Here is a 12479-nt window from a genome sequence, read left to right on the forward strand (position 1 = left end):
TTATAAATGCGAATTTACAGCTGTATTATTAATTACAATCTATGTATGTGTCCTCCATACCACTATTACTGGTTATTTTTCAATGTGGCAACACTGAAAATCGAAAAATAAAGATATTTAAAAAATGAAAAAAAACAAGCATGCAATCTGGTGGAATTTTCAAATGGCCATATACGAGACATATAGAACACAGACAGTTAAGTACCGCAATGGTATGGAGTGCTGGAGAACCTAGTCTGATATTCTGGCTAAAAGATGTGGCCTGGGTCTTGCGGCGCAAGGCTGTGCGGATACCACCATCGCATGACAAAGCAAGGTCAAAAGGCATCATTTTTTACTTTTGTTGCACGAGTTTGATCAAAACAAGTGCCTAATTTGTGCCAGTGCTTGGCACCAGCACTTATTTGTCAGCATCAGCATTAATTTTTGACAGTCCACCACATGGTGGCACTGTCAATTTTTCAGACAAGCACATCAGCAGAGCATTTAAATATTCAATATGCATTACAATTAAAATGACAAAACCTCATTCAGGCTATTCTGACATCTTCAGTGAAAAGAAATAATCCAAATTGTCATATTTAATGGAGTGAGATAGCCAATACGAAAGAGTGGCCCTGTCCTTAGCAGAACTGGCAGGTGTGCAACCTGCAATGGCATCACATGAAATATTGTGGGCCTCGGCGCATTTGTTTACAAATTAGGCACTGAATTCCGAGCGGTTATCATGAGAGGCATTGTCTGAACAACATATTTATGCTAGGGGTTCTGCTATAGGAAAGAGAATGTGGAGTCTTGATATATTTAGCATTCCTATGCTGAATACGAAGTCTTCTCAACTGATCAAGGACATCCGCAAGAGCTGGATTGTTGAGAAACCTTGATACTACTCCAAGAGTTGTTTGCTCAGTGTACTATAGTTTCAGTTACTTTTAGGTCAAATACTGCCTTTTGCCCTTCCCTGTGGGGTTCCGCAAGGGTCATCCCTGAGCCCCACTCTTTTTTAACGTTTGTGAGCCCTTTGGGAGCCTTAATTAGATCGTATGGACTCTAACTCACCTCGTACGCAGACGACACGCAGATCGTGTTATCAGTACAAAGGGGGTCCCAAGTGGATTTGCCAGCAAGGTGTCACGACTGTCTTCAAGGTATCGCAAGTTGGATGGCCGCTAATTGCCTTAAACTAAACGCTGAAAAGACCGAGGTAATGATATTCGGAAATAATCCCAACACCTGGACCCCAGCTATGTGGCCCGACGCTTTGGGGAAGCCACCTCTGCCCACACCCAAAGCTAGGAATCTGGGGGTGATTATGGACCAGAAACTGGACTTTGGAAGCCAGGTCAGTGGAGTGGTCTCGTCCTGCTTTCATATCCTCAGGATACTGAGGAAAGTTAAAGCATTGCTGCCCACGGATGGCTTCCGGCTAGCAGTGTCTGCTCTCATCCTGTCGCGTCTTGACTACTGTAACAGTCTGTACCTCAACCTGAAAAAGAAACATCTGTACAGACTGCAGATGGTGCAAAACGCGGCAGCGAGACTGTTGACAGGCACACCTAAGCATGCCTCAATCCGAGAAGGAATGAGGAAACTTCATTGGCTCCCGATACACAGACGCTCTCAATTTAAGGCCTTGTGTACGGTTTTCAAGGCATTGAAAGGCACTGGCCCAGAGTTTTTGAGGGCTTATTTCAAGCGGTATGTGCCGGGGAAGGCACTGCGCTCTATGGAAGGCAATCTAGTGGTGGTGCCTAGGACAAAAAAGGCCAGCTGGGGTGGAAAGCTGTTCTCCTATGGTGCAGCCACCGCATGGAACTGTCTGCCAGCACACGTTAGGAAATCGGAGGAACTTTTCTCTTTCAGGAAGGGCTTGAAGACCTGGTTGTTCAGGGATTAGACACTCGCTCTCCAGGGATGCTCAGTTTGTTCAGCGCCAGGACACCCTCGGGTATAAGTGCGCTTTATAAGCAAAAAAAAGACAGATCTTGAGCCAGTACTAAATCTTTTAAGCTTCTTTCAGGAGGAACTTATACTTTTTATCAATTCCTGTTCAAGTAGCAGATAGAAGTGGCATGGTCCATCTGACACATACTGGACCTCCACATGAATAACCTGAAGGCCAGACGGTCACCAAGCAATTGCGAAATGTTAATGTGGTACAATTTGTCTTTCACCGACCACTTTCATCAGGGTGCTAGCTCCAACTAAGCTTCTCAACCTACCTCTTGTCTGAGAGGAAATTTCCTCAGGAAAATATATCTTGTACCACAGAAGAATGGCTGAAGGTTCAAGGAAAAGCAAACTGTATTTCTATTGCTAGTTTCCTTACACTGGCACTCCTGTTTGCGATAACCTCAAAACAGGCTTCATGTGCAGCTGCAAATGATGGATGAATACAGAAAACCAGTGATCCTAGGAGGAACAGTTTATTTTGCTAAGAGGATTTGTCTAATACAAAAGACATTTTGGTCCTATTGAAAACAAATTTACCCTCTGAAGCATACACCTCTGGGATCCTTTAGCTCACTACTCCTCCTTGGATTTTGGCGAAGACCAGACGACAATGCCAATTGATTATCTTCTGTCTCTGTAAGCACGCTGCCACATGCATGGAGAATACACTCTGGCAGACCGGCCTGAATCAAGGCTCTCCATTTTTTGTGCATCTGGAATAGCCCATTGGCTACTGACCTAGAGACCCCTAAAACGCACCCCAAGTACAGTATGTAGGGGGCAGCCCTGAACCCAGAAGTCAGTTCTTGACGACCTAAGAAGATTGGAGGCATGACAGCTCTCATTCTGGTTGACTTGAGCGCTGAGTTTCATACAGTGTCTCATTCTAAGCTGACTGGCAGACTGGAGTCCTTAGGCATTGAAGGCTTGGCCTTGAAGTGGTTGATCTCCTTTCTAAAGGATGAACCTTCCATGTTATCAGTCCAGACTCGTGACCCCTCTCTGTTGTACCTGGGCCTGAGGAATATTTCCTTTTGGATGAACAAATATGCGTTGAAGCTCAAATGTGAAAAATCTGAGGTCTTGGTCAACAACCCTGGTCTCTGGGGACCTAGCCACTGGGTTTTACCCACCCAGACTACTAAGGACAAGAATCTCTGTTTCATTATTGATGATAGACACCTGTGCTTGCAATGAAAGGTGGCCAGGAGATTACGCTGGAGGATAAGACCATGGCCCTGTGACAGGGTGAGGATCCGTGAAACCGCCAACAGGCTGAGCACAAAGAGACCGCATATATGGTCGTGGGCAGGTGTGGCCCCAGCAGCCAGGTGGGGCCATGTGCAGCTGGCCCTCATCTTCTGGGAGGTACCGCTCTGGAGTAGTGAACTCCCCCATATCTCAAATGTACAGCGTCTCAGCCCGTATCCCAATTAAAAGGCAAGATTTGGCCCGGCTGCACCAAATTAGTCTGGGAGCTCTGGGGCCCGGGCCCCTGAATCCGGAAGCCTGTTGAGAATTACTACTACTGCTGGCGTCACCTGGATGCTGAAAGATGGACTTGAGGGGGGAGGGGCACCTTTTGCTTCATAGCGGTAGATCAGGCCCCGTCTCTCGGAAAGGGCAACCTGGCGGCTAGAGCTGTGAGGGAATGAGATGCCGTTTTGCAAGCAGTTTGGCAGTCTGGAGACCCCAAATTTGAGAATTAAGAAATCCAAGTGTTTTCAGATTATACAAGGCAGGTGCAGCACTAGCAACAAACCTCTGGAGGGGTCAAACAAAAGTTGAGAGCTATGGGACTTCGCTACATGCTAATATACGCAGCAAAACAAAGTCCTTCATAACGACCGGTCACACTTCACCACCGGAGGTGATGGGGGACTGGCTGGAAATACAAGGGGATGTTCTGATCCCCCCCCACTAACCCATCGCAGCTCCGACAGTTGGACTGGAAACTCTGGTCTTTGACAACCAAAATGGAGATGACAGGGTGGGGGTATTCACAACCCTCATCTCTGGTAATTGCCAGACAAGATGCCAGACATGCTGGATATGGAGCAGCAGCGGTCAGAGAGGGAGGCAGCACTGGTGGAGGTGCAGATGGCCTCCAATTAGGATGCAAGTGCAGGGGATGTGGTGGAGACCCCAGAGCAGAGTGAAACATGACATTGCGTATAACCCAGACGCCACAGCTGACCTTATGTCCTGTTCTATGATGATGTAAATTCCAGATGAGGAGTGCTTGTACTCAAGTGTTTTGCTGAGATGTTGATCTATGGGGTTCCTCTGGAGCCTGATAGACGAAGCGGATGGCATGTTCTAGGTACAGGTGTGCGAAAGCAGGTTAAAAGGTGGCACATACTATGTGAAATGGGAAGGCCGCCTCTTGCCCCTCCAGTAGATAGCTAGTTTTGTAGATTAGTTTGTAAGTTTCGTTATTGAACCTAGATCGTATTTCAATGAAAGGGAGTATATGCGTTCCTGTGTAGTGGGGTGATTGGTGTGGAAGAGTGGGTGTGCAGGGATAGGCAGTGTCTGGGGGTGATGACCGTAATTGCAGACCCCCAGGAACAGTCTCCCTTCCGATTTTATTTTGTTGAGGTTAGGGGCGGATGTGGATTGCTGGAGGAGAGGAAAGTTTTATTTTGAGTGATTTGCTTTTATCGTGAAGTAAGTATTGCTGGGATGGGTGTCGAGGGATTAAGAAACACAGGTTGTTCAGTGGTGTCTACCCGGTGGGAGGGACGGGATGTTAATGTCTGATAAGCTTATGTTCTGCTGCAGCGAGGGTGCGGGGGAAGAGGGGACTGAGCGGGGGGGGGGGGGGGGGGGTGAGTGGAGTGATGCGGATTGTAAAGCACTATGGCTACACGTATTAAAGTAGCAACATGGAATATACTTGGCAATAACGCCCATCTTAAACAGTACAAGATACACTCCTCTCTCCGGGGGCGGGGTATTCCGATCGCTCTGTTGCAGGAGACACATCTGACAGCAGATGAGACCCAAAAATTACATAGGAAGTGGAGGGGCCGACTCTACTCCGCTACATACTCCAAGTAAGCATGTAGGGTTTTCCATTTGGCTCACACCACAGGCCCTTTTCTATCAAGGCAGATATTGAGGGTAGATTTATACTACTATGTGGTTTGCTGGACGGTCGTGAGGTGCACCAGCTGAATGCGTATGCACCCAACACAGATGATGGGGATCTTCTATCTTGATGTTGAGAGAGAGATTCTCCCATGCACTGTAGGCAGATTTTAATTGTGTGCTGGATGGTAGTGGGGAATCGCCACCCCCGCGACAGGACACAAAGCCGCACATGGCGGCTGCAATGTGATGCATGATCAAACACATAGGCGGCTTGGATGTTTGCCGCACGACACACCCAGACGCCAAATAATACATATGCTATGCCCATAACACATATAGTCACCTTGATAGATTCTTATTGACAAATGACATTGCCACTGAAATAATGGATGCTCACATATTGAATAGACTCCTCTTAGATAATTGTTCGGTGCTGCTGGAGTGGGGTGGGCTCAGACTACTGTTGTGGCATTTACGACACAAGGCGATGGGCGACACCTAGTACCACATGGTGATTAGAAATGTGAAGGTCCATTATTTTGACACCAACTGGTCCACAGAGGTAAGCAGAGGAGTGCAGTGGGACAACCTGAAGGTCGTGACAGGAGGCGAATGCCTGTCATGTATTAGTGGCACTAGACCCCATTTGGAGAAGAAGTTACTAGAGGAAGATCAAAAATAGGAGACCCTTCAGCGAAACACCTCCATCTCAGAGAGAACTACTGAGGTTCCAGAGGACTGTGGGGGAAAACATAAGACAGTCTGGACCGAATGGTTCGGAGGGACTACCGTCAACCACTTAATCAGGAGGGAGACAAATCGGGACGCCTTCTAACATGGTTACTGAGAAGGGAACGCCCACCACCAGTGATTATTTCTCTTTGACGCCAGGATAGCACCTTTGCTGGATCAAAGGCTGCCATCAATATCCTCCTACGGGACCACCTAGCAACTGTTTATGGGGAGACAGACTATAGCCAAACCCCAGTTATCTGCAGTTTTCTAGCTCACATAACACTTCCTCGGTATACAGCAAAACAGACTGGGGAAGTGGAGAGGGAGCTCCTCATAGAGGAATTGAAGGAGGAGGTCCAGGATTTGGCACACTGCAAGGTACCGGGGCCAGATGGACTCCCAGTGGACTACCAAACGTACTCATTCCCCGCTTGTAGGAAACACTTCTGGAGTCACATGGCTGCGGGATACTAACGCAAAATATACTCTAGGCCCAGATCATTATGATCCCTAAGCCGGGAAGGGACCACTCAGTCCAGGCTCTGATAGACCCCTCTCTATGTTAGGGGTCAACACAAAAATACTGGCAAAGGCTCTCGCGCCAGATTAAGAGGGGTGGCTGCCCAACTGGAACACGAAGGTCAGCGTGGCTTTAAGTCGGGTAGAAGGACCCATATGAATTTAAGGAGGTTGTCCCATGTATTGCATGCTATTGCAAACAGGGACTTGGAGGAGGCTTCAATAGCTTTATATCGAAAAGGCATTTGATACCCTAAATTGGGATTATCTTTGGGAGGTCCGGTGGAGAATGGGGCTGGGTCCAGTGTTCTAGTCTTGGGTTAGACTGCTCTATACTGAACTGATGGCACAAGTGTGCACTGGGCAGATGGTGTCGGATTGCTTCACTATTAAGAGAGGCACTAGACAAGGATGCCCAGTCACCATTCTTTTTTGCTTTGGCAATGGAGCCCCAGGTGATTCGGCTTCACCACGACATGGCTGAGTGGGGCATTGAGGTAGGAGGCATCACACATGTTGTCTCGCTATATGCCGACAACGCCCTTTCTATGTCCCGTACTCTGAATGGTCGGTTGCTGTGTTGGTGCGGATCATGTACGAGTTCGGAGGGATGTCTAGACTTGGGGTTAATAAGCAAAAGACAGTACTGTTACCCATAGCCGCATTGGCGGTCATACGACAGACGGCGCTCCCAGCATGAACATGGATACATTGTATTGTCTATATTGCCGCCTTAAGTCTTGATTCTGTACCAATCACAATAAAAACATGTTTCAAAAACAAACAAAAATAAGATCAGACACAAACCACTCACCTTCAGAACACAGTTGCTGTTGACTAAAAGGTTCCCTGGCTTGATGTCTCGGTGAAGCACACCTGCAGAGTGGAGGTATTTCAGGCCTGTGGGAATAAGAGTGTACAAGGAAAGTTTATGAGTATATGGTATGCCTTTAATTTATTCCAACTAATAACAGAGGATGTATATCGTACAACCACCCAGTACATTTCTGACTAAGATAACCCACCAGCGGAGCACTATGGAATTAGCTGTATAACAATGCTGAACTGTACTACAATGCAATCTGGACCACACTAAAACTTGAGACTGCTAGGTCAAGTACGCCCTGGATGAGAACACAAACAACCCAAGATGTTTTTCAGACAGGCAGGGTGAGCTTCAGCTTCAGTCCCACAAAAAACAGTAAGATAAAGACCAACAATCAGGTATACTCATGCCACATAAGCAACTTGCTTAGACAGGAAGAAAATAGTCATTGGAAATGAGTGATTCAAACATTCTGAAGTGCATCTCAAATAAGCACCAACAAAAAAGGAACAGGTCTTTGGTTGCTTATGCTCCCGCTCAGATGCGACCTGGTCAACTGTTTAGGATAGTCAGCAACTTTTTCAGCATTGTCATGACTGTCCTTTGGCTGGAGCCACATTGTTTTCATTGCACATCAACTAGAGAATGAAAAGTTACCCAGAAGAATATCCAGTAGTTAAGGATGATCACAACATTGCTATTAACTATATTTTTGCATCCTCAGAACAGGCAGAGCATGAAAAACATTTTACTCAGACTCCCAATATCAGTCATTTTATATATGGTGCCAAGCTCAGTGATAACAGGGTGAAACAAACAGGCTTTGCTCTAACAAACCTAGGAGTTTCCACTTGGTGTTGTCCAGCTGAAACTGAAAATCAGCCAAACACGACCTTTCAGCCTCTGCATCCCATGAACAATTACACCACTCCCAGCAGTTGCCTCCACAGACCCATCCTCAAATTCCCCATCCCACAAAACACTTGGTTTGATGTACCTCGCAGGATCTGGTAGAGGAACACCTTGATATGGTCGGAGCTCAGTGCTTGTGGGGACACAATCACCTTGTGCAAGTCGCTTTGCATCAGCTCTGTGATGACATATCTGAAGCGCAGCATAGTCAAAGAGTCAAAACAAAAAACATGAATGCTGATCTTCTAGGTCCACAGCCAACAATTAAGCCACAAGATTATGCTCTCCCACTGGTCTACCAAAACAAAGAGATAAAAGCTAGGAACCGTCACATCAAGGACTGACCGTCCGATCACCATGAACTTTCCCAACCTCCATGTAAACTTATCACTCAATCAATAAAGCTCACTTTCTCTGTGGATGCATGCACCCAAATTATCTTATACATCTGAAACAGTGATGTCTTAAGCAGAGAGTTGCAGAGGAAATTCATTGTTTGAATTCTAATAACTTTCTTGCAAATCAGTGGAGAAATGACAAAACTGTTTGCGGGTAGTTAAAGTAACATTTCTATTTTGATATCCATAGTCCTTTAGTTCTCAACGACACCAAATATACTGAGCAGAATTATACCATCTTAGTATGGAGATAGAGTTTTACTGTGAAAAATACACTTTAATGGGTTGGAGTAAATCAGAATTTGAGATACTTGTTACAAAAGATGAAGGGAAGTCATTTTGACGCGAACGTTCTGGAACAGTTCTTGAACCAGTGTTTGGCAAAAGATTCTTGAGGGTTATTGATGCCAAGCTAAGGCAAAAGAAGTACATTCCAACCAAATGGGGGAGGGTGGCCAATCTGCGATCATCAGAAGAACTACAATTGACCTTCATTCCAAAGTAAAACACTAAATTTGGCACAGACAGTTTGAGAACTTAATCAATTAAAGACATTTTTTCAGTGGGAAAAATGTAAAGAAAAACAACAAACAAAACAACTACCCGACAGTCTTGGTGCTCAAGGGCCCAGACCCAGACGTCAGTTTGCTAAACTTTGAGGCGTAGTAAAGAAAGGGCTGGGCGCAAGGCATTGGTTGTGGCAAAGCCCTGCTCCAAGAGCTACTGTGACACATCCTACCTACTGCGTCCTGCGAGAGGCTTTGTAGGGAATATTCCAAGGACAGTGGTTGAGTGAAGAGCATGGTGCAAGCAGATAAAGGTACTGTGCTTTGCAGTCTTACTATGGCCAGGTGCACATTTAACACAAGAAAACCCAAGGAATGAGCTTTCTTTTAGGCAACACTGGAATTATGACACACCCAATGTAAACTCTTCAGCATAAACACAGAATTCTAAAAAAGAAAAACTTATACGATGTGCATGAAGTGTGAGGCAATACGGACAACCAGACTGGCTAATATCAGCAGACTCAGTTTAATTAAATCTCAAACTGAAAGAACAAGTTACTTACCTTCGGTAACGATGTATCTGTAAGAAACATTAGTTAGTTAGATTCCTCACCTTAGAATATCCCCAGGCGTCAGACTGGATCCGGAAGATTTTTCGTCAGCAATACCCCTTGCGCGTCGCTAGGCGTCGTCCACGACCTACTTCTGGGCTCGGAACGCGCTCGACGGCCCCCTTGGCCAAGAGGGCCGAAACTTCCTCGTGGAGAAGATTCAAATGATCCCCCAAGATACGGTGGTGCTGCGGTGGCATGGCTGGAGGGGTCGTCTCGAAGGGGAGGGAGTAGCCCCTTCGGACGATTTGCAGCACCCACCGGTCGCGGCCGTAACCCGGGAGTCCTTGAAGCGAGCCAGCGCACTGTCCGCTTTGTCACCAAAAAGGCGAGCGCCATCAAAAGGCATGTCCATGAGGGTGCTCTGGACATCCCCTGAAAAAGCTGTGGACCGCAGCCAGGCGTGACGTCGAAGCGCCACCGAGGTAGAAATCGCCCTAATCCGTAGTGTCAAGTCCACATCGGATTGCATGGCGCGCTGCATCTCTCCCATCGGCCAGGGCCGAGGAAAGCCGTGCCCGGGCCTCCTCCGGGCACAGTGGCAGCACGTCCTCCACCGCATCCCACAGAGAGTGGGAATAACGGTCCAAGAGACAGGCGGTGTTCAAAGACCGCAGGCCCAAACTGAGCGAAGAGAACAGCTTCTTACCAAACTGTTCCAGTCTCTTGGAATCCCGGTCCGGAGGAGCAGACGGGAAGGAGGATTGGGAGGTAGAGGCCTGGATAACCAGACTCTCGGGGGTGGGATGTTGGGACAGAAAACTGGGGTCGCCCGGAGCAGGGCGGTGGCGCCTGGCAACGTTCCTATCCACAGGAGGGACTGTGGAGGGCTTGGACCAGGTGCCCTGCAGAACGTCAGTGAGGGCCTCATTGAATGGCAGCAGAGGCTCAGTGGAGCATGCGGCAGACTGAAGCACCTCAGTGAGGATGTTAGTCCTCACAGCCACGGCAGGCAGCTCAAGCCCAAGGGCTTCGGCCGCCTTGCGCAGCACCACAGAAAAAGCTGCACCCTCCTCCGAAGCCACAGTCGGAGGAGAGATGAATCCAGTGTCCGGAGAGGTATCCAACCCACTGGCCTCCCCCAGTTCATCTGCCCAGTCCTGTGCAAGTTGGCTCTGAAGGGCCATAGAGTCATCAGACCCCTCCCAGTCGCCCCCGTCATCCGATTCCTGGTAAACAGGAGGAATGATCGGAGCTGGTCGACAGACAATATGTGTCTCTAGCGGCGTCGGATGCGGCGTCGGGACCGGACAGGGGCTGAACCGGGGATCGACGTCGACCGGAGTCTGCGTCGGGGGTGGTATCTGTGTCGGCGGAGGAGGCGTAACAAGGTCGACCGGCGTCGACGGGGGCCAAGGCTCGGGCCCCTCAGGGACCTGCGGAGTCTGGGCCGGAGCCTCCAACGGCGCCGGGGCTGGAGCCGCCGGCATGCGAGGTCGCCCAGTCGAGTCCGCGGGGCCCGAAGGCGCGCCAGCGAGCGTCGACGGCAGGGCCAGGCTCCTCATGGCCGAGAGGAAGGCACTGACCTCCGCCGGCGTCGCGTCAGTCCCAGGGACCGTCGGGTATGGGTACTTGCGCGGCTCCTGCGGAGACGCGGGGGTGGAACCACCCGGACCCTCGGCCGAGTCGCGCGACCGGCGAGGGGAGTCCGGAAAGCGGTGTCGCTTCTTGGACTTCTTGGAGTGCCTCGACTTACCCGAAGACTTCGAGCCAGACGAGTGACGATGTCGAGTGCGGCTCCGCGACCGATCCTTGGACCTCCTCCTGGACCGGGATCGAGAGCGACGCGGAGCAGAGTGGCGAAGCTCGAGAAGCCTAGCTTTCGAGGTCAGGGCCATACAATCTAAGCACGACGCCGTGTCGTGGTCGAGGCCCAAGCTGTACAGGCACCGGCGGTGATGATCGGTCATCGACATCAGTCGGTGACAGTCGTCGCAGGCCTTGAAACCAGGCATCCTACCGGGACCAGAGTCGAGAATTGACCAAAAAGAGTCAAAAAAATTGACTAAAGGGGTAGCTCTCCCGGATCTGCGCTTACTGGCGCGGAAAAAAGAAGAACGGATGTCAGCGCGCGAGTGCGGCGTCTAAGTACTCCGACGACGTCATTCTGGCGCACGACGACGGACGCGGAGCCGCCGACGACGCCTAGCGACGCGCAAGGGGTATTGCTGACGAAAAATCTTCCGGATCCAGTCTGACGCCTGGGGATATTCTAAGGTGAGGAATCTAACTAACGTGTTTCTTTCAGATCTAGCTATTACAGTGAATGTTAGATTTTAAATAGGTGGTAAAAGCGCTTCTACAGTTGCTGCAATGTCAGTTAAACCATAACATTTTGCTTTTTGTTGTTAATAATTGGTCATTATTAAACAAATCTACAAGAAACTAAAAATGTACTTCACTGTTATAGTTTTAGTCTTAATTTAACATATAGCATTGGTCCCAAAGCATGATTATCCCACTTAAGCTTTAAAAGAAACATAGGCAACTACAGAAAAAACAGATGGATAGAAAAAAATACCAAATATGGTGTGCACACAGGCTGCTTTATTCTGTAGCTTTATTGGCTCAGCTACACTTACCATTAGCTGTCTGGAATCTTTTCTGTGATCAATTCTTCAAAATGAACAACAAATAAAACGAGAGGGAGTGGGCTTTGGGTTATCCCCCTTCAGCCACGCGGTTCTCCAAGGCCAAGGCATTCCTAGGATAGTTACATTATCTCGTGCGTTCCCATTACGTTGTGGTGATGGAGTTATAAAGTAGTCCTTCATTTGTAGCTTTAGACCCAGTGTATGCTCTCTGATGCAGTTACATTGGTGGTAAAAAAAACACACATCTCGATTGCAGAATTACGGCTCTTTTGTTTAGGAGGTGCTTGCTGTTTGGATAGCTTACACTCTTCTTGGAGGGCATAGGT

At 48.4% G+C, this 12479-nt stretch overlaps 1 protein-coding gene across 1 annotated transcript in view; it reads right to left on the reverse strand.

The window, feature by feature from the left end:
- LOC146811781 (serine/threonine-protein kinase NLK2-like) overlaps nt 1-12479 on the reverse strand; it is a 312019-nt gene that overhangs the window by 188854 nt on the left and 110686 nt on the right. Inside the window, exons 4-5 of the mRNA XM_085618770.1 lie at nt 8127-8233; nt 7118-7203 (exon numbers count right to left, since the gene is read on the reverse strand). Of these exons, the coding sequence (XP_085474896.1) occupies nt 7118-7203; nt 8127-8233 (193 nt within the window). The remainder of the gene's footprint in view (nt 1-7117; nt 7204-8126; nt 8234-12479) is intronic.

The sequence above is a fragment of the Triturus cristatus genome, chromosome 7, assembly GCF_964204655.1.
Source record: "Triturus cristatus chromosome 7, aTriCri1.1, whole genome shotgun sequence".
Taxonomy (NCBI): domain Eukaryota; kingdom Metazoa; phylum Chordata; class Amphibia; order Caudata; family Salamandridae; genus Triturus; species Triturus cristatus.